This window comes from Glycine soja, chromosome 6, assembly GCF_004193775.1.
Source record: "Glycine soja cultivar W05 chromosome 6, ASM419377v2, whole genome shotgun sequence".
Lineage (NCBI taxonomy): Eukaryota > Viridiplantae > Streptophyta > Magnoliopsida > Fabales > Fabaceae > Glycine > Glycine soja.
In genome coordinates, this window is record NC_041007.1 from 18138661 (window position 1) to 18164201 (window position 25541).

General features: G+C 33.9%; 3 protein-coding genes across 3 annotated transcripts; 1 reads left to right on the plus strand and 2 right to left on the minus strand.

The window, feature by feature from the left end:
* The first annotated feature begins 256 nt into the window (after positions 1-256).
* On the plus strand, positions 257-1027 carry LOC114415917. The gene is made up of 2 exons (XM_028380781.1): positions 257-385; positions 758-1027. The coding sequence occupies exons 1-2, from the start codon at positions 257-259 to the stop codon at positions 1025-1027; spliced, it is 399 nt and encodes a 132-aa protein (XP_028236582.1).
* A 20725-nt stretch (positions 1028-21752) lies between these two features.
* LOC114415920 (protein MAIN-LIKE 1-like) lies at positions 21753-22612 on the minus strand. The gene is made up of 2 exons (XM_028380783.1): positions 22448-22612; positions 21753-22319 (listed from the first exon to the last, which is right to left on the minus strand). Exons 1-2 carry the CDS (start codon positions 22610-22612, stop codon positions 21753-21755), a joined length of 732 nt encoding a protein of 243 aa, XP_028236584.1.
* Positions 22613-23717: 1105 nt separating this feature from the next.
* LOC114416587 lies at positions 23718-25541 on the minus strand. The gene is made up of 5 exons (XM_028381509.1): positions 25473-25541; positions 24929-25131; positions 24459-24651; positions 24248-24329; positions 23718-24172 (listed from the first exon to the last, which is right to left on the minus strand). The coding sequence occupies exons 1-5, from the start codon at positions 25496-25498 to the stop codon at positions 23972-23974; spliced, it is 705 nt and encodes a 234-aa protein (XP_028237310.1). The 5' UTR covers positions 25499-25541; the 3' UTR covers positions 23718-23971.

The following is a 25541-nucleotide window of genomic DNA, read 5'->3' on the forward strand; positions in this document are numbered from 1 at the left end:
AAGATACAATCAGGGGGGAAATTTCTCTTAAGGCCAAGGTTGGAGATCCCACCTCGGGAATAACTTCAACAGAAATCAAAGAGTTTCATCTAATCGGCCTCCCAATCAAAGGCCTAATTTATATGAGAAAACCACTAAGCTAGAAGACACTTTGAATCAGTTTATATAGGTTTCTCTATCAAATCATAAGAGCACTGAGTTTGCCATCAGGAATCTAGAGGTACAAGTGAGCCAATTAGCTAAGCAATTGGCTGAAATGTCCATAGACAGTTTTGGGGCCAACACTGAGAAGAATCCTAAGGAAGAATGCAAGGCGGTCCTTACTAGAAGCCAAATGAGGGAAAATGCTGAGAGAGAAAAGAGAGATAAGGGAGCAATAGAGGATGTGAGCATTGAGGAAGGAGAGAATAAAAAGAGATAAGAGGGTGATGAAGAGAAAGAAGAGAGCAATGAGAGGGGTGAAAAGGTCTTACCCACTAAGACCAAGAGTCAATTATCAAGGGAGGCTAAGAGGGAGACACCGCAACCCCAGTAAAGGACGTTATTATCCTTTGTTGCCATCAAAGAAAGAGAGGGAGCGCTACTTTGCCCGCTTCCTCGACATATTCAAGAAGCTGGAAATCACTATACCCTTCGGAGAGGCCTTGCAACAAAATTTCTGAAGGACCTACTCACAAAGAAGGGCAAATACATAAACAATAAGAGCATCATGGTGGATGGTATCTGTGGTGTTGTGATCTAGAGAATTCTACCATAGAAGTTCAAAGACCCAGGAAGTGTAACCATCCCATGTTCTATTGAGGAGGTGTCACTGGGTAAAGCTCTCCTTGATCTGGAGGAAACCATCAATCTGATGCCCCTATCTATGAGCTGGAGGATTGGGAATCTAAAGATTACTTCCACCAAAATGTCGTTTCAGCTAGCAGACCATTCAATCACCAAACCATATGGTGTAGTTGAAGACGTCCTTGTCAAGGTTTTCCAATTCATTTTTCTGGTGGACTTTGTGATAATGGATATAGAATAGGATTCTGATATTTCTTTAATATTGGGTCGTCCATTCATGTTTACTGCAAAATGTGTTATGGACATGGGGAATGACAACTTGGAGATGAGTATCGAAGATCAAAAAGTTACCTTCAACCTGTTCGAAGCAATGAAGCATCCCAGTGATCATAAAGCATGCTTCAGGGTGGAGGCAATAGAGCAATAAGCCGACCTCATTGTGCAGCAGTTGGTCATCCACTCCCTATTAGAGAAAGCCTTTAAAAATGTTGTTGATTGCCTGACCAATGAAGAAGAAGAAGATCTTAAAGACTGTTTAGAAGACTTAGACAAATTAAAGGAAGTTCCCTCACGAGAGCAGACCTTTGAAGATTTGAAGAAAGACAACCTAACAGAGAAGCCCAATATGGAGTTGAAGGCTCTACCCACTCATCTAAAGTATGTGTTCATGGAAGATAATGGAACCAAGGCAGTCGTGATCAACAATAACCTATCATCAGATGAAGAAGCATGATTGATAAAGGTTCTCAGGAAGTACAAGGAAGCTATTGGGTGGCATATCTCAAACCTCAAGGGAATCAGTCCCTCATACTGCATGCACAAGATTATGATGGAAGAAGAGTACAAGCCAGTGAGATAACCGCGAAGGAGGCTCAATCCATCTATGAAAGAGGAGGTGCAAAAAGAGGTTCTCAAGTTACTTGAGGCTGGACTTATCTACCCTATTTCTAACAATACTTGGGTAAGTCCAGTTCAAGTGGTGCCCAAGAAAGGAGGAATGACCGTGGTCCGCAATGAAAAAAAATGATCTAATTCTGACTTCTATGGTCATTGGATGGAAGATGTGCATAGACTATCGTAAGCTCAATGATGCTACGAGAAAGCATCACTATCCTTTACTATTTATGGATCAGATGCTGGAGCGGTTAGCGAGCCAAGCCTTATATTGTTTCTTGGACAGTTATTCATGGTACAATCAGATTGCAATAGACCTCAAAGATCAAGAGAAGATTGTTTTCACATGTCCTTTTGGAGTCTTTGCTTATAGAAGAATGTCGTTCGGCCTATGTTGTTAGACAAGTGGCTTCAGTAACTTAAGAGGAGGGTGAATTAAGTTTCAAACTTTTCCCAGTAACAAACTTAAACCCCCTTTTAAATGATAGGCTCAGAATACAAAAGAAGAAGCAAAAATCAATTTAAAAATGTTCTTTAAACATACAAGAAAAAATGGATTGCAATAACATAAATGATATAAGGGAAGGGAGAAATGCAAACTCGATTTATACTAGTTCGGCCACTTCTCGTGCCTACGTCTAGTCCTCAAGCAACCCACTTGAGATTTTTCACTATCTTTGTAAAAATCCTTTTTACAACTTCTGAACACCCAAGGAATCATTTTCCCTTGTGTTCAGGAAACTCACAATTTAAGAGACAACCAATCTCTTGATTACAATTGACTTTCTGAGAAGAACAGAAAGATTTCTCTCCTTTAGAGTGGTTAATACAATTTGAAGTTCCTTGATCAACTCTCAATAGATTTGCAAGTATTTGCCCAAGAGTTGTTGAGAAAGTATTTGACAATGAAGTTCTCTTGGAATATCTCTATCTTGCTTTTTGAAGTCAGACACACATATATATAGGCCCTTCGTGCCTTTTCAAAATGGTTTGAAGAGATGTGTCTTTTCAAAAAGCTTTTTCTGAAATTTTTAACTAGTAATCGATTACACAATTATATTTTGAAGGATCATGACTTTTGAATTTGAATTTCAAGATTTCTCTTGGTAATCGATTACAAACATTTGGTAATTGAATACAAGTTCAAAATTCAAATTTAAAACCCTTTTTAACAGCTATTTTTCAAAATTGTCTTCTGGTAATCGATTACACTACCTGGTAATCAATTACCAGAGCCTTGGATGTCTTGGAAACACTTTGTTTTGAGGCAATGCTTGATCTTGAGTTAATCTTGAAGCAAGGCTTTTGTTTGTTGAAGCAACCTTGTATTAATCTTGAAACAATGCTTATCCTTTGAAGCAACCTTGTTTGAATCTTCTTTGGCATCATCAAAATCATGTTTTCATACATTCACATATGTAATGCACCAACCACTTTTCAGAGGTGCATGTTGGTTATCTTTGCTGATATGGTGGAAAAGTACATTGAAGTATTCATAGACGACTTCTCCGTCTTTGGCCATTCTTTTGATTGCTGCCTGGCAAATCTAGAGCATCTGATTAGACATTGTGTTGAGGCAAATCTGGTGTTGAATTGGGAGAAGTGTCATTTCATGGTCCAAGAAGGAATAGTGTTGGGCCACAAGATCTCATCTCGAGGGATAGAGGTAGACAAAGCAAAAATTGATGTCATTGAAAAGCTACCTCTGCCAGTAAATGTGAAAGGCATCCGAAATTTCCTTGGACATGTTGGATTCTACAAAAGATTCATAAAGTATTTCTCCAAGATTGCCAAACCCTCGAGCAACCTATTAAATCAAGATGTTGTGTTTAAGCTTGATGAAGAGTGCTTGACAGCTTTTCAGACCTTGAAGACCAGTCTCGTGTCTGCTCCCATAATAGTGACACCTGACTGGAGTAAAGAGTTTGAGCTCATGTGTGATGTCGGTGACTATGCAATGGGTGCAGTTCTTGGACAACAGCAAAACAAGGTATTCCATGCCATTTATTATGCCAGCAAGGTCCTAAATGATGCACAACTGAATTATGCCACCATTGAGAAAGAAATGCTCATCATTGTTTATGCCTTAGAGAAGTTCGGATCCTACTTGTTGGGCTCCAGAGTCATCATCTTTACTGATCATGCAGCTATTAAGTATCTTCTAACGAAGACCGATTTGGAGCCAAGGCTGATCACATGGGTCCTTCTGATTCAAGAGTTTGATATAGTGATTAAAGACAATAAGGGCTTAGAGTAAAGTCAATAAGGGCTCAGAGAATGTAGTAGCTGTCGACCATTCCAGATTAGTCAATGAAGAGGTCACTCAAGAGGAGCAGGAAATTCGGGATGAATTTCTCGATGAATCCCTTCTACATGTGCATGATAGGTCGTGGTTCGCAAATATGGCTAATTATAAGGCTAGAGGTATCATTCCAAGTGACTTCAATTGGAATCATCGAAAGAAGTTCCTCCATGATGCTCGTTTCTATGTCTAGGATGATCCCTACTTATTCAAGATTGGAATGGATAATCTATTGAGAAGATGTGTCACTATGTAAGAAGCCATAAGCATTTTATGGCATTGTCACAATTCTCCTTGTGGCAGACATTATAGCGGGGATAGGACCGCTGCTAAGGTCCTACAGGTTTGTTTTTTTTTTTGCCTTCTATCTTCAAGGATGCCCATGATGATGTGCTTCAGTGTGATCAATGCCAGAGAATAGGTGGCATTTCTCAAAGAAATGAGATGCCATTACATAATATCATGGAAGTTGAAGTCTTTGGTTGTTGGAGGATTGATTTTGTGGGCCATTTACCATCCTCTTATTGGAATCAGTACATCTTGGTTGTTGTTGATTATGTGTCTAAATGGGTAAAAGTTGTAGCTACACTGAAGAATGATGCCAAGATTGTCATCAAGTTTCTCAAGAAGAATATTTTCTCCCGTTTTGGGGTTCACAAAGTGCTCATTAGTGATGGAGGTTCACATTTTTACAATGCATGGTTGCAGAAGGTTCTGGGGCATTATCATGTCAGACATAAGGTGGCTTCACCTTATCATCCTCAGGCAAATGGTCAAGCAGAGGTTTCTAACAGAGAGCTGAAGAGGATTTTAGAGAAGATTGTGGCTTCCTCCAGGAAAGATTGGGCCGCTAAGTTGAATGATGCATTATGGGCCTACAAAATTGTTTTCAAGACTTCCATTGGATTGTCACCCTTTCAAATGGTCTATGGAAAAGTCTGTGACTTATCGGTGGAGCTAGAGCATAAGGCCTATTGAGCCCTTAAATTCCTTAATTTTGATGAATATTTGTCCAGTGAAAAGCGAAAGCTACAACTGCTGGAGCTAAAAGAGATAAGACTTAATGTCTATGAGTCTTCCAAAATTTATTAGCAGAAGATGAAGGTTTACCATGATTAAAAGCTGATACATAAGAACTTTTAGCCCGGACAAAAAGTGTTGCTATTCAATTCAAAGCTAAGGATCTTCCCAGGTAAGCTCAAGTATAAATGGTTTAGGCCCTTCATAATTAAAGAAGTGAAGCCTTCTGAAGTAGTGGAGCTGGTAGATCCTGCCTCAAGTGACCCTGATAGAAGCTGATGTAAATGTATGAATACAGGTTTTGATGATGCCAAGGTATAATCAAACAAGATTGCTTCAACAAACATTCAAGATTAAGAAAATACAGATTGCTTAAAGATTAATTCAAGGTCAAGCAAACAAGATCAAAAAAAAGATAAAGCCTTAGAATAAACAAGATCAAGAAAAAGATAAGGCCATAGAATATTTGTTAAAAGAATATCATTGGTTGATCAACTTTTGCCTCAAACACATTATTTCCAACAAATCAAGGCATTGGTAATAGATTATCGGGCAGTGTAATCAATTACCAGAAGACAAGTTTGCAAGTAAGCTTTCAAAAGGGTTTTGAATTTTGAATTTTGAATCTTGTAATTGATTATCAGATGCTTGTAATCGATTACCAGTAACGACACTTCAAAAAAACGCTTTGAAAAGTTATGACCCTTCAAAATATAACTGTGTAATCAATTATGAGTAAGAAAATTTTAGAAAAACTTTTTGAAAAGACACATCTATTCAAACCATTTTGAAAAGACGCGATGGGCCTATATGTGTGTGTGTGTGTGTGTGTGTGTGTGTGTGTGTGTGTGTGTGTGTGAATTCAAAAAGTAAGAGAGAGATATTCTAAGAGAACTTAATTGTCAAATGCTCTCTCAACAACTCTTGGCCAAACACTTACAAATCTGTTGAGAATTCTTCTAGAATCTTCAATTTGTATAATCTACTCTAAAGGAGAGAAATCTTTCGATTCATCTCATAAAATCAGTTGTAATCAACAGGCTGATTGTCTCTTGGATTGTAAGAATATTGAACACAAGGGTGAGGGATCCCAAGGTATGTTCAAAGTTTGTAAAGGATTTACAGAGATAATGGAAAATCTCAAGTGGGTTGCTTGAGAACTAGACGTAGGCACGAGAAGTGGCCAAAGCAGTATAAATCAAGTTTGCAATTCTCTCTTCCCTTATCTCATTTATTTTGTTGCAATCAATTTTGTCTTGCACATATAAAGAACGTCGATTAAATTGATTGTTGTTTCTTCTTCTGCATTCTGAGCTTATCATTTAAATGGGGGTTAAAGTTTGTTAGTGGGAAATTTTGAAACTTAATTCCCCCCCCCCTTAAGTTATTGAGGTCACTTGTCCAACAACTGAATTGTCAATTGTCAGTGACTGAAGATCTACAATGATGGCCACATTGAAAGATTGACCACTGTCATCCACCTTCAAGACCCATGAAGGGGTCCCATGTCAAGCTAATGACGTTAAAGAAATGCTTATTGGGAGGCAACCCAAGATTTCTTCTATCTTCATCTTGTTTTTCTTTATTTTTGTTTTGTTTATTTTTGTTAATTTTAATTTTTATTTTCATTTTTACTAAAAATCCAAAAAAAAATTATTCTATGTGATTTTGCAGTTTTTGGGGTGATGATTCATGAAATTTTGATGATTTTCAAGAAGCTTCACGCGTTAAGTGTGCCATCTCACGCTCATGGCCGTCTTCACTTCTATCAGCCCTTCTTCTTCCTCCTCTTCCTAGCAGGAGCATCTAGTCCAGATGTTGCAGAGCCTCCATCATGGTCATTGCCTCGTCATCTAGAACCTGCACCAACTATCCATTCACCTTTCTATGGAGCCTCCACTGATGACGCCAGAGGCTTTTCTACAGTGGGTTGCTTGGCCAGGAGTCCAACCCTCTTCTGTAGAGGGGTGACACTTCTTGCATGGGTGACAATGGAGCTTGTGATGATTATATTGCAGACATCACTGCTGCTCAGGAAGCTTAAGATCCAGGGCCCACACAGGATTGAGGCCTATTTTGATCAGGATTTTTCTTTAATTTTATTTATTTGTCTTTATTTGTTTTGTTTTCATTTTCGCTTATTTTATTTTATTTTCATTTTAATTTTTTGCATTTAGGAAAATTTAATTTCAATATTTTAAATTCAACCATTTAATAGTTTCAATTTAGTTTGAGGCATGATAGAGAAATAGGTACTTATTGATTGGTTGCACCATATTTTGAGTGAATCGATTGCATGAGTGAGACTAACTGCGTACTAAGGGGTATTTTTGTGAATTGTTGATTCTCGTGTGTAAGCATGTGTCAGTGTAAGTGATGGAGTGTGAACTAATAGTACAAGAGTGAAAAAGTTAGTATTTCTGACAGAAAAGCATGAAATGAGAACCTTCATACTTCAATGAAAACTAGTAAGTTGTGTGAACTTTAAATTATGAGAGAATGACTGGTTTTAATTTCCTGATTTTGCATGATTCTTGGATTTCTTGAAATGCATGTATGATGTGGAGATGATCAAGGCCTTGTTTGTTATTTTATTTCAACTACTTAGCCAAAAAGTCATTTTGTGAGTGAATGCATCCTTTTCACCCTTTTTGAGCCTAATGTAAGAAAATTTGTCAGTGGAACCCAAGCCCAAAATGTAATATTTACTAACTACCCTTTCTTAGGTTTTAGGAGAGTACTCATGGATTCAGACAAATTTGTCCCAAATTCGGGGGAATATTTTTGGGATGACTTTCTATTGCAGAAAAATGAATACACAACACAAGTTCAATTGAGTCACAAAATGTGACTCTACTCCAGCCAGTATGAATGTTAATTGCAAAAAAAAAATAGTTATGTTATTTTAAAGAATAAAATTTGGGGTAAACCATCATCAAAGAAAATAAAGGTGCTGAAAAGAGTAGCAAAGCAATAAGGTTGATGTAGTGAAAAATTCTAAGTTGTGGTTTGTAAATAATTTGGGGAGATGAATGTTCTCCTAGATCCTAAGCTTTGAATCCTAGAAAAATCATGATTTCTTTGTTAGCCCAGTCACGTTACAAGCCTAATAAAGTCCTTAGTGATCCACCTTGTGCATGTATGATAGCATTGACTAAGATGATGTGCAAAGTTGGGAATTTTACTATTCAGTTGTTACAATTCAAACACTTTTACCAAGACACTTGTGGGATTGAGAGAAACATTATCCTTGTAAGGAATGAAGTTGGTATTATTCCTTGTGATTTGTCATTCTTGCTAACCATTTCATTTGAAGTACATTTTGTTCTGCTCCTTTCATGAACTTATGACAACTGTGAACTTGAGAATTGTCCAATGAAACTTTTTGGAACGTATGCAGTTATCTCATGAATTGTGATTGGTAAGCTCTGAACTTTTTCCTTTTGCTTGAGGACTTGCAAAGATTTAAATTTGAGGGAGTTTGATAAATGTTAATTATGAGTATATATTAGAGGTTAAATTATAGAAGAATTTGTAATTTGTTTTTCTAATTTTTCCTTTTTGATCAAATAATTGTTAAATTAGCATCATTTAAAGTTTTGTACAGAGAATATTAAAAGTGATGGATTTATGAAACTTAGTGAGTAAAATGAAGCCCATAAAAGCAGGAATAATTAAGGAAATTAGAGTTAATTAAGAAAAACAAGCTAATTGTGAAAAACATGGCTAATTAAGGAAAGCAAGCTAATTAAGAAAAGTAGGGATAATTGAGGAAAGTAAGGCTAATTAAGGAAAGAAGACTAATTAAGGAAAATAGAATCATTAAGGAAAGCATGAGTAATTAAGGAAAGTAAAGGCCAACTTAGTGCAAGAAGCCCATTGATCTGTACCTATAAAAGAAGAAGAAAGAAGAAGAAGGAAAAGACACACAAAAATTCCAAGAGAATACAATTCCTTATAAAAGGCAACGACTAGAAGAAGGAGAAGCAAGCATTGGAAGTCATTCCTTCCCTCCATTCCCTTTCTTATATTTTCCCCCCTTTACTAAATATATCCCCCTCTTGCAATTGTAAAGCCCCCATGACAATGAGAGGCTAAACCCCATTTGTTGGGAACTTGGCAGTCAACTACTCTTGATGTAATTTCTCTTCCTATCTATTTATGAATATTACATTTGCATTATCTTTCCATGTGCTTAATATTATTGCTTGTGGATTGATCACCCATTTGCATGGTAAGTTTTAGGGGTAGCATTGGGAAACGTTATTTTCTAATAGAACTAGAAAAAGGGAATCTAAATAAATTCATCACTAGGGATATGTTGATATTTGTTTAGCTTGTTATACATCTCTATTCTTAATGCAATTTACTATTTTAGCTCTACAAAGGAATTTGGGAGAGAAAATAGATAAATTATACTCTTTCATGCGGGAGACCAAAGTTAGAGTATACTAGTAGATGTAGGTGTAAATTGAAATAATTATAAATATTGAAAAATGATTAACATTACATCAAAGAGTAACTCTAGTAGACTAAGGTTCCAACATTCTCATCTTCTGAATTTCCTTATACAATAATATTGGATTTTCTCATCTTTTTTGTCCTTAATTAATTCATGTTTAATTCTTTTTCTTGTTTGATTTAATATTCAACAATTTAATTTATTGTTTTCTACTACCTTTTTCTTAATTAAATATTCATCTACCTAAGTACAAACAAAGTCCCTGTGGATATGATACTCGAACTTCCGTTTAACTTTACTACTTGGGACGCATTGGTGCACTTGACAATCCAACAACAACCATTCGGAATGAATCCAAAAAGTCCAACTCACTCTTAAGCATTTACATCACAAGACTTAATGCTTGGAAGACTGTGGGTTGTCTTGGACAACTCTCCAGAGAGGCCAAGTTACACGAAAGCATTTACATACGCCACAAGACTCAATGTTTGGAGGACTATAGACCATCTTAGCTTACTCTTTAGAGAAGTTGACTCACCTATAAGCATTTATGCCACAATGTTTGGTTTTGATGACAAAGACAGAGTGATTAAAAAAAGCCTCTCTCATGGTGGCCTTATAGCCGATGAGAAGGTCACAAAAAGAAAGACTTTAGTATTCATACTGTGTACGCTTTTTTCTTTTAGATGATGAGAAAGAAAAAGAGAAATAGAAAAAAAATGAAGAGAATTGTTAAGAAATAAAATTACATCAAAAAAAATTCTATATTCATACTATGTATATTTGTTTATTTTAGATTTGAACTTACATATAAATGGTGTGGATGCAATTTTTTAGGTTTTGTGATGCATTTTTTTACTTGTTGAGATTTGTTAAAATCATCTTATTTTCTTGATGTAACTAAACTAAAGGTATCATTGTAAATGAATTATATGTCTATTTTTTATGTAAAATATGTTTACATTTTAAAATACTTGTATATAAGTGGAAGTAAGCAAGGTATTGAATTCAAACCTTCTTAATGGAGAAAATGTGATTGGAAAGGAAGACTCTATTAAATTTTATCAATCAAATTTCTCTATGACAATTAATTTTGGCAAAACCAAAAAATATTTCACACAAATAACACTAGTTACAATATATATATATATATATATATATATATATACCGGTGTAACTTAACCAACTATTACACCATTTTATAACTTGATATAAAATTTAATTTTTTATCAATTCTACCGTTGAATTATATCTACATATATATTGTCAACATTGTCTGCGTCAAATTTTTTCAAAATTGAATAAGAATAAGAAGGTAATCAAATTATTTATATTTTAGTATGTTTTGAAAAATTTATATTACGTTGATTTTAATTTATATGAACGATGTAATAAATAATTATATATTAATATGAAAATTTATTCATATGATCTATGTAAAAGGAACTTCCAATCCAACAATAAGTTTATACGAAAATATTACTCAATTGAAAGTTATTGAATTGTGCAATAGTTGGTGAAAATTATACCAGTATAATTTGAAACATTCGATTGAAGGACTCTTATCTATTATTTTGTCTAGGGCCCCTAAAATGTCAGGACCGCCCAAGGTGGGGGTTTAGGTTCGTAGTGGTAGGGGTTTGAGTTTGTGATGATGGCAAGGCCATGGTGGGGGTTTGTGATTGCTACGAAGTGGTGGTGGAGGGTTTGGGCTCGTGGTGGCGGTGAGGTGGGTGGGATAGGGGTGGGGGGAGTTGGGCTTGTGGAGGTAGAGTAGGGATTTCGAGGGTTGTGAAGAGCATAGATGTGAGGCAAGAGTGAGAGGTTAGTAAGCACAAAAATGATTCAACTTCAGTACTAATTTGAACTCATGTTAGAATGTTAGTTCAATCCAACCTACTTATGTACAAATATGTTTTCTACATCATTATTTATATATATATATATATATATATATATATATATGTGTGTTTGTAACTATATAATTAAAACTAAAATTATAAATATCCCAAATATGGTTGTAACTATTAAATTTAAATTTACATAAAATACCATATAAACATATTCATTTATGTTATTACATTTATCAATTATTTCAATAAATAATTTAATCAAACACTCATAATTCATTAAAATACTCACCAAAATTCAACTTTTAACTAACCTTACAGCACTCATCTAACTTTTCATCTTTTATCTGAAAAGATTTATTTCACAAATTTCATCTATATAGTTTGATAATTCCCAGCATCAGGAAGAACAAGCACGGAGACAAGCATACCCTACCACACATGTTGCACAATACATGGTCCAGTACGTGTCTCAAACCGACAGCTTTCTCTACTTCTAGCAGAACACTAGTTAGGTCCCTAATTTTATGCCCTTCAAATTAAATTAGCTGATACAGAAAGTAGTGTGTGAAAATATAGAAAATACTTATATGTATTCATATTTTTTGGGGTGCTTTTAGTTTTTTTTTAATTAAAATTTAAATTTTCACTTTCATAAATTATATAATAAAGGTTTGAATAGGTTATATAATATATATATATATATATATATATATATATATCGAATTGAAATATTAATTTTAATTGAAAAATAATACCAAAAACATTTAAGATTTTTTGTGTGTTTGAAAACATCTAAAAACTTGTACCTATGTTTTGTCTTAAAATATACTTTTTTTTAAAAGCAAATTACATTAACACTTCCTAAACTTTTATCAAATTATACATAACATCATTTATTATTTTCTTGCAGAAATTATCCTCTTTAAAGTTTAAAAATATTATATTAACACCCTTATATATTTAAAAATATTAATTACACTAACACCCCACAAAATCTTACACTAGCACCGCTCTTACGAAGGAAGGTGAATAGGTTAAAAAAGAAAAGAATACTTATATAATTACATGAAATCTTAGGAGATTAGGAGATGTTATTGTAATTTATTTTTATTTTAAAGGCTCTTTGTTACTGTTAAAAAAATAATAATGATTTTTTATTAAAAATTATGGATATACTACTCATGTTGATTCAGGTAAATTATCAGTTTAATTAATGAGTATATATATAAGTAATTGTTCATATTAATATTTGATGAGGATAGATTAGGATATATATCTTAGTATTCATCTCGACTTATACTCAACTTATACCCAAACACGTATACATATAATAGATTAAAAAAATGAAACTTACGGAAATCTAGTGTTTATTGTGTACTTTTATCCTTATTCTTTTTTCTGTCACACCTTAGTCTCACCTCCCTGTGTGACTGTATGAAACATGAGTTGATAAGTTGTTTTTTTAAGATACCACAAGTTACATAACTTAATCTGTATTGCAGATTAAGCAGCAAGGAATGTCATGGAGAAGTAGACTGTATATATATAACCTCTATCTGTATTAATTGGAAGACTTAAAGGGCATGTTTGATAAACTTATCCAGAAGAGAAGAAAATAAGAAAAATGAAATGCGTTTTTCTATAAACTAGAATTGACTTATATAATAGCTAATTCATGTTACTGTGGAGAGATACAGGGACAAGGGAAGGGTGCATGGGGTCACATTGTTCCCTCTAGCACCCAAACGGTTGCAGCACTATTGTTTATAATATGGTCCTGCACTGTGCAGAACCACACACTTCATGATCCTAGTGGGGGTATTGGAGTTTTATGGCTATTTGGCTAGTAATATGACTCTTCAGATTACTTTTCAAAGAAATTTCCGTGTTGGACTTGTGTTCTGCAATCTATTTATAAGTCTGTTTCAAAGTCAACTAACACCATATCACACCAATCAGCATGTTCAAGAAAAGTTAGCTAGCCTCCAATATGATGATAAAACTAGCAGCTCATGTATGTCTGTTTATGAACTGGCTTCTTTCACACGGACCCTGGTCTAAGTTTAATTTCCAGGACCTTAGATGGACACAATTTCATAAAAGTGACTGATAATCTTTTCCAAACTGTCGATTAAAACTAAATTGTTTAGTTTATTGAAAAATTAAAGGGACCCAAAATTAAATTATTTTGGAACTGTCATTATAATTAGTCTTTTGGGTTGGATAACCAAAATAATTATGAGTACGAATAATTGACTAGCATGTAAGATATGCTTGTCCTTATGCGCACTGCTTTTATGCATCAAGTTTGTGATTGAAACCCCTACTATGTTCTTTCTTTCTTTTGACAAACCTTACGATGCTCTTTATGCAAAGACAAGAACTACATCATTGTCTATTTGTATTTTTTTTTAATGTAAGATGTAAAATTTGATATTTTATCATTTTTATTATACATTGACATGTATTGGTCTAAATATATACTATTTCATTTTTTTCACAATTATATTATTTAAGTATGATATTAATTAACAATTTTCTTCATCTAAATTTACTAAATAATTATAATGGATTGTAAAAGGGTAAAAGAGGTGTTGGTAGTGACTGGTGAGTCCTCCTTCCTCCTTCCTTCAAAGTTCAAAGTGAAGGGCATAAGAGAAAATAAGAAATTGTTAAAAGATCATAAAAAGAAAATATCATGCCAACACTTTGTAAAATATCTTACCAAAACTTTTTGTCGCTTTTATAGTACTGATATAGATTAACTAACTAACAAAATAGATGGTTCATACCCTAACCACGTTAGATGGCTAATAGGACAGGCAGCAATGCATACGGTCGTGAAATTCTTTAGGCCATTATGGTCGGGGAATTATTTAGGCCATTAATTGTCCAAGAGTTTCTAGTTATTTAAGGCCTAAAAATTACATCTTATATAATTTTTATTTAGTATTAATTAAAGTTATTAAGTCATAAACTTTTTATTAATTTTATTGAATTTTTTTATTACATTAAAATTAGTTTTTCATCAAAATACTAATTACTATCAATTTCTAATTTCATATTTCATTTTTTAAATAAAAATCATGTATATCTTTTACTATAAATAATCCTCCAAAAATTATTATAAATGATAAAAAATTTCCTCCAAATATTTCATACTCTTACATATTTAAGAGATAGCTTAAAACTAATGACACTAATTAATCCGTGTATTCAATGATATTTAAGTTGTGACTCTAACTTTTAATATTGTTTTCATTGATAATTGCAACTATTACTTTTCTATAACTATGTATCCCTGTCTGTAAAAAAGAAAAACTATATATCCCAAGATTATTTAAATGCCCATCATTCTATCGATCGTTTTGAATGCAGGAAGTGATCCAGTAAATTAGAAAAGTCTTAAAGTCGGTCATCAATTTTTCAATTGATACGGAGACTCTTATTTAAAAAAAAAAAAAAAGAATCGAAGATATTGAGAATCATCATCACTGTTTTTTGTTTGCTTTTTAAATTTTTTTATTTTTAAAATGTTAAATAGACATTCCAATTAATTTCAATTTTATATTTAAACGAATATGATAGCCAGCGTGTAAAATAAATTATGGGTGGTAATAATACAATCACTAACTCGTTTTCTTTAGGCTATGCTCGTAGTGAGGGGTGAAAAGAGATGAAATGGATTGAAAGTGTGTGGAATGAAAATAATGAAAAGAAATTAAAAAGAGTTTAAAGTAAAGTGATTTGATATAGATGAAAGAGAATATAAAAGAAAAAATAAAAAAAAAATTATTAACCAAAATATCCATTATATCCATCATAAATAAATGTTCACTTTAATTTTAGTTGAGACATAATTTTTTCAAAAAACAAATTTAACACGTATAATTAATTATGTAAGTTGCATAATTAATTATCCTGTTAACTTCATTAAATTTAAAATTTTCAGTACCTACATAATTGATTATGCTAACGGAATAATTGATTATGTATACAAAGAATTACAAAAATGTCTTCGGGGTCAATTTTAGCAACTCATTATCATTGATGTTATGGTATTGATTTCAAATTAACTCTGGTTCTCTTTTAAGAACAGGTGCTCAAATTTAAAAGTGGGTCATGTTATTTTTTTGTTTTAAAAAATATAGAAATGAGTTATGTGATTTTTTTGGTGGGACCCAAATGCAAACCACATTGAGGTAATGGGATGAAGAGAATAAGTGTTTTTGAGTTTTGAGGTTCTTGTATTGAGAATAGTAAAAATGAGGTATGTGTTGCATTTTTTAAAAATTAAATAATTCTTTATAGAATAAAACATAGTAAAAAAATTATGTTGTGCAAAAATAATATCGTAAAAAGTTTTTTTTAATCAATTTTTCAATTAGTATATAAAGCTTATTTATATAATTTATTTGTGTATTTTTTTTACTCACTATTTCACTCATCAAAATAAGCAAAAATAAATTCTCCACTTATTTTATTTTTATTTTATTTTATCTATCCAAATAATACATGTTTTCTATTCTATTCCTCTTTATCTATCATTCCTATTGTTTGCCTCCTAGTGTTTAATTAGTAAAACTAACTTATAAAAGTAGTTGAAAGCTTTAAGCTAGCTAAAGCTTATAAATTATAAGTTAGGAGTAAAAAAGTTAGAGACTTATAAATTAGTTAATTTAATTGAAAGTTTGGTAAGATAAGTTAATAAACTATCTCATAAATATAAAATAATATATTTAATTATTTAATTATATATATCATATTGTCTTGGAGAAGTCAACCTCCTTCTAGAAAGATAAACCCTAAGACCAATACTTACGTCTATAGGCTCAATACTTGAAGGATGATTGTGGACTATCCGAGGGAAAATAACCTCCTAGGAGACCCACTCCTAAATGAAAGAGTTAGAAACAAGATCAATCTAATCATAAATGAAACCTAAAATAAATTTTAAGAGAAAAATTTTACACTTAATAAGATAATTATATGATGTTTTTTTGTTAATATATATGACATTTTTGTCAGAATATGATATCTTTTTATTTTAAAAAAATTAATAGAAAATATTTTTTACTAATGAATCTAAAGTTTGAATTTTAATTGTTTTATCTTTTAAGTGGACTATAATTAAGAGCAAATACTACCACTACAAGGGATGGATGACTATCGAGTATCGACCAGAGAGGCAGACAAGGGCCCTTAAGGGTTGTCGAGCTTGGACATAAACAAGCTCAATTAACGAAACCCAAATCTTAGTGGGCATGGACAAACCTCTGTTATTGACCATCCTTTACCAACTGTATATCAAGTTCCTGACAGATTAACTTGGGCATGACTTTAAGGGGGCTAATAGGCTAATATAGAAGACTTGAGGGTGATGCTAGGTGCACTAGCATTATTGCTTGTGCACCCAACAATTTTATATAATTCCGTAAATGCCTCTGCTTTCTTCTTCCTTTTTAAGTTGGTTTCTGTGTTTTTTTCTTGTATGCCTCCATGCTTTTTTCTTCGCTTTCTCCTTTTGGTGTTGGTTTTTCATTGTTGAGAGAGCTGCCGCTTGGGTCGAGGTGAAAGTGTTATGGGTCGGTGGTGATTATTGCGGTGGTTGGTTCATCATCAGAGGTACACCAGGTACGCGATGTTGGGTGAGTGTGTGAGTTGATCCATATGTGTAATCTGAACATACAGATCAACTTCATCCGTAAGGTTTATAAGGATGAACTTGATCCGTATGTTGATATTACACATACGAATCAAGTTGATCCATATAAACCATACAGATCAACTTGATAAGTTTTACAGATTTTGATTTTTTTAAAAATTGTTTAAAATTTAATTTTATTTATTTATTAATATGGTTGTATGTACATTTTTTAAAATAAATTATTTGTTTATAGGGTTTGAAATAATTCATATGTAGATTGATATAGGGTTTTTGCTTTCTAATATATATGATTATGAATTGTAGTGTTTATAAAATGGTGTGCAGTAAAAGATTATGTAGAGTTTTGTATGATATTATATGTATAGTGCGGTTAGGTGTTGTATGTTTGTGATGTTAAAAATTTTTATTTGTTGTTAAGATGGATGAAGATCAATGGATGTATGATAGTATAATGTCTGAAGAAGTTGATATGGATGATCAAAATGAAGAAGAGTGTGGTGTGAATGAACAATATGTTGATTGTTCGGATGCGTTCAATACTTCTCAAATAATAATGTTGATTATTGTTATTAAATTGATAAAATGAATGTCCCTATGAAGACTAAAATTGTCTAGGTTGCATTGTAGGTGTTTGGTACCCGAGATAATGTTTTGCAGTGGGTTCGATCAGTTGCTCATGAAAACGGATTTGTGGCGGTGATTATGAGGTCTGACACAAACATCGGTAGTAGAGGAAGAACTTCATTTGTGTTAATTGGTTGTGAAAGGAGTGGTCAGTATAGGTCTAGGAAGAAAGACTTTGTTAGAAGAGATACTGGGAGTAGAAAATGTGGGTGTCCCTTCAAGCTTCGTGGGAAACCAGTGGTTGGGGGGCAAGGTTGGATGGTGAAGTTGATGTGTGGGAGTCATAATCATGAATTGACCAAGTCATTAGTTGGACATCCATACGCATGACGATTTACTAAGGATGAAAAGACAATTATTTCTGATATGACAAAGTCAATGGTGAAACCAAAAAACATTCTACTAACGTTGAAGGAGCACAATGTCAATAGTTGTACAACAATCAAACAAATATACAATGCAAGAAGTGCATATCGTTCTTCCATTAGAGGAAGTGATATTGAAATGCAACATCTAATGAAGCTTCTTGAACGGGATCAATATATTCATTAGCATAGATTAAAGGATGAAGATGTGGTACGTGATATCTTTTGGTGTCACCCTAATGCAGTGAAGTTATGCAATGTATGTAATTTGGTATTTTTGATAGATAGTACCTAAAAAAAATGGGTATAGACTCCCATTACTTGACTTTATTGGTGTGATACCAACGGGGATGACATTCTCTGTTGTTTTTGCATATCTAGAGGGTGAACATGTTAATAATGTGGTATGAGCTTTATAATGGTTTTGAGGTATATTTCTAAGACGTGATGCCCTCCCTAGAGTTATTGTGACTGACAAAGACCTGGCATTGATGAATGAAGTGAAAACTATATTCCTTGAGTGTACAAACTTGTTGTGCAGGTTTCACATCGACAAGAATGTTAAGGCAAATGTAAATCCCTAATTGTTCAAAAAAATGCTTGGGAGTATGTGATGGATGTCTGGGGAAGTCTGGTTGATTATCCTTTGGAAGAGCAGTTCGATGAATGCCTTAAAAAGTTTGAAATTGCTTGTTCACCTTGGCCAATGTTTGTTGACTATGTCAACGAAACATGGATAATCCCTCAAAAGGAAAAATTTGTTACAGCTTGGACAAATAAGGTGATGCACGTAGGAAACACAACAACAAACAAGTATGAAAATGTTAAAGTTTTTCTATTAGGGTTGATGAATTGATGGATTTTAATTATTGTATTTGTTTATTGTTTTTTGCGTATTTCAAATGTAGGGTTGAATCTGCTCATTGGGCTTTAAAAAGAGTATTACAGGATAGCCTTGGAGACTTATGTAGTGTTTGGGATGCCATGAACAACATGATCATGCTGCAACACACTGAAATTAAAGCATCCTTTGAAACAAGTACGCATGTGGTTGGACATGTTTTTAAAGTTACCTTATACAAAAGGCTTCTTGGCATGGTTTCAAGGTATGCTTTAAATCAGATTGCTGCTGAGTTTGAGCGTGTACATTATGCTAGCAAAAATCCTTCTTCTTGTGGTTGTGTCATGAGAACTACGCACAGTCTTCCTTGTTCATGCGAGACATCTAAATATGTTGTTGGCAGCATCCCACTAGATTTAACCCATATGTTTTGGAGGAGATTGAGTTTCTTAGACCAAGGGTTATCAGAGCCCCAAGTGACCATAAAGGAAGAGATGGAAACCATATCTAAAAGATTTGAGGAACTTGATGTTTGTGGTAAAGTAACTCTAAAGAGTAAACTTCATGAAATTGCATATGCTGATCAAAACTCTATATGTCCTCCTCCAAAAAAATGTCAACACTAAAGGTGCACATAAGAAACCGATGAACAGAAACCAAAGATCAACCAAGTGTGATCTGTCTTACTGGAGTATGTTGATGCTTTACATTTTGTGCAAGATAGTAATTCTTCAGCGAAGGTAGTGTATCATCTTCTGACCAGTTGATTCCAAGAAGGACCATGTCGATGTTAGATCAATTTTAGCCATTTATACACGATTTCATTGACAACATTGTGGATGTCAAAGCTGACGGTAACTGTGGATATCGCTCGATTGTCGCTGTATTAGGTATGGGTGAAGATTCTTGGTCCTTGATGCGCAAACATTTGCTTAAAGAACTTGGCAAATGGTCAAATGACTATATCAAGCTCTTCGGTGGCACAAACAGATTCAAGGAATTAAGGAGGTCCCTACTTGTTGGTGGGTTATCCATGGTATGTAATTTATGTTTTGCTTTTTAAGAATTAACTTTAAAAAACTTTGATGTGTATACTTGTTTGATTCAGGTTACTGTGGATAAATGGATGGATATAATCGAGATGGGATATGTCATTGTATCAAGGTATAATGTAATCCTTGTATCATTGTCCCAACAACAAAGCATGACGTTCTTTCCTCTTAGAAGTCAACCACCAACAGATTCTTCTATGCATCACATAATATGTATCGGTCACGTCTATGACAATCATTTTGTTCAGGTACATTGAAGACAGATAGTCCTATTTTTAAAGTTATGCAAACATTTGTGTTCTGTTGACCTAATATTGTTTGTGCATGTACAACAGATTTATTTAAAAGACTGTTGTCCTTTATCGCCTCTAGCATTGTTATGGTCTAGGAATTGTCATCCTCAGGCAAAGCAATGACCAACTCCATATATTAGTAGAATGCAGCAATACAGAAGCTTCATGATGTTGAAAAAAGACTATGTTGACATAATTGAAGATTGAACATGTAGCTTCTAATGCCTTTGTAATGTCCTACATGAATATGTAATTGTTATGCTACAAATTCACATAATTGTCATTAGGTTTGTTACGTTGAACTTAATTGGCAAACGTGTAAAACTTATGGATATACTGTAACGTCATTAATAGGAATACCTGGTACATTTAACGGTTACGTAATTTAAAATAATTTGTTAATGTTAACCTTAATATTTAGACAAATAAACATAGAATAAAAATTATAAACCAAAATAAGTTAACATTTACACAATGTTCGGCAAAAATAAAATGTTGTCAAATACAACAAAATTATAAACATCGTAAAAATATGAAAACATAAAATGGATGACGTCTATGGTTGATCCGTGTGCCGCCTTCGTCGTGACCTGACATAAACATTTCCATCTGGTGTGACACCCCTAGCGATCCTTATGCAATCTTCCATGACCTCATGTATTTATATGCCTATAGTGACTATCCTCAAGTTGAGCAGACGCTCTCCAACATTGAAAACAACCCATATAGTATTACAATAAGTGAACTAAATGACATTTAATAAAACATTAAAGCAACATTACTTACCACTGCATGTCTAGGCTACTCCACATCAGAAGGGGCATGTGTTGGTGCTGCTGTTGGTGCCACTAGGACCTCAAGGATATCTAGCTCCACATATGTGTCATCCTGTGTCATAGGTGGATGTCAGGGCAGATCAGCAGCTTGTGCGGGTGTCATGAACAGATGAGAAATCATGAAGAACCACTCCATGTAATCGGATGCACATTGTTCAGGCACAAGACAAATCTGCCCCGCTGCTGCAAGATAGTCAGAGTAATGCATCCACCTGTCGTCAATATCTTCAAATGATGACATCGAAGCCATAGTCTGTGGAGGAATGGTCTGAACGTATCCAAATTGTCGTACCACCCTCTCTGGTCGGTGTGTGACCACAACGGGACCCCATCATAGTTGACCTGAAAAGCATGAAATCAAATCAAAGTCTTGCACTCCACGGTGCTCACCGTAAGGCATCCAACAAACATCAGGAATCGTCAGTCCATCTAGATGCTTCCAGTACGTCGATGTTGGTAATGACTTTGAAGTAACCTTCGTAGCAATCCATCGGCAGGCACGTGGTGAGATCTCATCATACTCTGGATCAGTCAAACACTCAACAACATAGGAAAAATGCTCATATATCCAACACTATAAAGATTATATCAAAATAAAGCAAATGTCAAATTAACTTATTTAAAACATAGTCCAAATTAACATATCAAAAACATAAATATTACCTGTAATAGAGTGATGTAACCAGCAAGTTGTCGTTCGCCACTCTTATAAGCATCATTCAAATGATCATACATATGCACTAGGGCGGCAGCTCCCTATGCATAGCTTCCACTCTGACTCAAGTTTCGGAAAGCGTCTAAGAAAACAACATGAACATGTGCTGCACTCTTGTTAGCAAAAAGAGTGCAACCTAACAGATGCAGCAGATAGGCACGAGCTGCAACAGTCCAATGTCCAGCCTCACATCTACTCTGATAAATATCTCGTAGCCACGATAGGCATACGTATGCCCCATGACACTGTACTATCTCAGCTCTAACTTCTTCTCCGAAGACTTCAAGTAACTCCCCCAACATCAAGACGACTTCATCGATGTGCAGTGGCTCAAAGCTATGGAAGGCGCCTAAAATTGGAAGATGAAGCAGAGACACCACATCATCCAGGGTGATGGTTAGCTCTCCAACAGGAAGATGGAAACTGCTAGTTTCCTTATGCCACCTCTCCATAAAAGCGGATATAAGTCCCCGATCGCCAGTGTCTACTGAACATGTGATCAAAGGACTTAATCCTGTGGCAGCGACTAGTCCTTCAATTTCTGGAGCAAGCCTCCCAAATTTTTGAACCTTCTTGCCATGAGAAGATAACTTCAATTCAGGACGTTCCTTTAAAAAAAATTAAATGATTTGACAACTTATAAACATAATAATTAAAATTATGACAAATTTAAATAATAACAAATACTTAACAAATCACTTTAATTAAAAATTTTAAATATCTCTCCATTCCATACGATGATTACAACATGGTCACCATAATCAGTCAGCACTGATGGGTCACACGGCCCACTTGGAAATCCCTCAGCATCATGAACAGTTTCTGCAGCATGTGCATGTAAGTCTTTAGCTAGCACAGGATCATCCTCAACAACAGGGGCAAGTTGATCTTTAAGACTCATACGAATCAACTTGATTCGTATGACTAAACCTGATTCCTATTTCTACTATGGATCAACTACATCCGTACGAAAACAAAAACCAGAAACAAAAACGGTAGCCATTAACGGGGAGAAGAAGCTTACCTCGATGGTGGAGCAACCCGTTCAATACAGGTCCTCAATGCTAACACCCAACGGAGGAGAAGAAGCTCCAACAACCAACAAAAATGAGATGGCGGCGCAGGGAAGAAGAATGGAGGGGGCTCGTATGGAATGCGTTAAAGGAAATGATGGGTGCACGCTAAACTTTTAAATTTAGACCAAAGACATTTTTGCCCATTCATGTTAAATGCTAGGTGCACCAGCAATAATGCTGGGCGCACCTAGCATCACCCAAGATTTGATCACAACGTTAGAGGGCCACAGGAAATATAAATAGGAGAAGAGCTCCTTCATTAGACCAAGGTTTGTGCATGTTATTATAGCAAGGTTTTTTTTTAATTTTCCAAACTAAAATTAGAAACATTATGTGAAAGAGCTCACTTATTGTACCAGTCAAAATATTTTGAATAAAGAGATTAGTTAGCCGATTGAATCAAGTTGGGATCATAGCAGCTAAAGGGAGCTGCAGGCTGAAGCTGAAATAGTTGAGGATGAATCTATAGTGGACGAACGTGGATGAAACACGATTTGGACAAGTTAGTTTAGATTTTACAGTATAAATATTTTGTAGGACCTTCAGCCAAAAAAATCAATCAATGCAATTATTTTTCAATTATTATTCTTGCTGAATTTATTGTTTTCTTTTAGATTTAGCTTTTATTTCGGTTAATCATTCAAATTTCTGTTAAATTCACCTCTAATAAAGTGTTTTCTTTAGTAACTTGAGAACTTACACAAGATCAAGAGATAGATTTCCCCTCTTGGCAACCATATCGCTTGATTCAAACATTCAAATTTTTGAATCGTGTCGAAGCAATTTTAGCCGAATTCTGTTTTTCAATTATTCATGCGACAAGACTGATACATGTGAAATAGATTTTAAAATGGCTGAAGCATAAATTTTATATAGCAATATATTTATGTGGTTGGCTGACGTTTAAATTAAATGCCCAAAACTATGATATATTGGCATAAGTGCCATTTTTATTGAATAATGCATGCCTCACAACCAGAACAATTTGAGTAGGTTATATCATTACATCAAATATGAAATTTGAACAATTTAAGCAGCATGCTTATATAGCTTGTATAAAATTAACCTTAGTTTAGTGGATATTATCATGAAATTTCCCAAGCCAATTTAAGGAAGAAATATTATGAACCAACATGAAATTTCCTACTGTTTTGTTTTCCTGGAACTGGCTACATGACTTGATCCTATAAAGATTTGAAGCAGAAACATTTGACAGGGACCCTTCCTGTTTTTCTGATTTTCTTTGCTTTTTCCTTTGCTTTGGACTCTTGTTTTCTTTTGTGGTCTTCCAACTGTGATATTGCTCCTTGTGCTATCATATCTATCCTTGCTATCTTGTTCTTGTAATGTTGCATTTCTATTGCCCTTTTGTGCTCCCATTCACTCTGTAATTCCACCAAGCAATGAGATTATGTTCATCAATATTTACAAAAAAGAAAAATAGAAATTGAGATGCAAACCTTCTTCCTGTCCATCTGCATTTTGGCTTGAATCTTTCTATAACTCTCCCAAGCAAGGATTTTGGACTTTGTCTTCTCATACCTGATTTTTTCTTACAATGACAAGAATGAACTAAATCCATTACAAAATGGCACATTGGTCATGTTAGAGTGACAAAAATACAATTAATAAAAAATAATTAATGAATTATGTTTAAGAAATGAATATTACCTCTTTTGAATCCTCTCTATCTTGGCCTTTTCCCATAGTGTTGCCTTGTCATTTTTGTGTTGTATTACTTGATTCCCTTTGTGATTTTGATACCCTGCTGCCGGGGATACACCACTTGGGCGTCTAGCAGGAATAGCACTTTCTGTTGCTCTAGCGAGTTCTTGTCCCAATGACCTTCTTGTTGAAATTTCCCCTGCCATTATATGTAATATTACAATTATTTTCAAAGGATTAGTTAGGGACAAAACTAAGATATAGTTTTTTAAATGTTCTTTATGTTCTTCTTCAATCAGAATTAAAATTTCATTTCGGTATCATATCTTGACCTTTAGTGCAACTTTTACTATGCAAATTGCCGAAATGAAACTTCAATTCTAATTAAATAACAATATCCGAAGAATTATATCTAAGTTTTGTCATTGCTTAATTAACTTGAACATATATATGATGTATGGAAATTTTCTAATTACCATGACTTGGTTGCCTAGATACTTTCCCCTCTTTTTCTCTCACAGTTTTGGTCCTTGGAAATTTGGGAGATTCTTTCATTTTCTGCAAATTAAGTAACCCTGCTTCTTCTAGTGAATGAATGGAAAATGCAGCAGCTGCAACTGCAGTTACACGCTCATCATCTGGTATGTGTTGTCGTGAATTTGGATCAGAAAAGGACACTCTTCAACAAAATAACATTAGCTTTTATTAGTAATTAAGCACTAAGCATGGATGGATACGTTAATAAGATTCTTTTTTTTAAAGAAAAAATAGTCTTTATTCAAATTTCATTTATAGTTAGTCCTTAAAATTTATATAAAAAAATGTTTCTAATCCTCATCAAAGATAAAAAGAAAAAAGAAAATGAATTTTCTGAAAATTATAAAGAATAAAAATGTATAAAATTTATGTCTGATAAAATTTCAACATACTTCTATGGACTAAAAATGATTACATAGAAAATCACAAATAAGACAAATGAATATCAATGGCATCACAATTCACTGCTAGGAAAGCAGGTACCTTCTTTGGTTGAGCCTATAATCCATTCTTTGAAACTTTTCCTTAATTTCCACCTTTGATTTTGGTGAT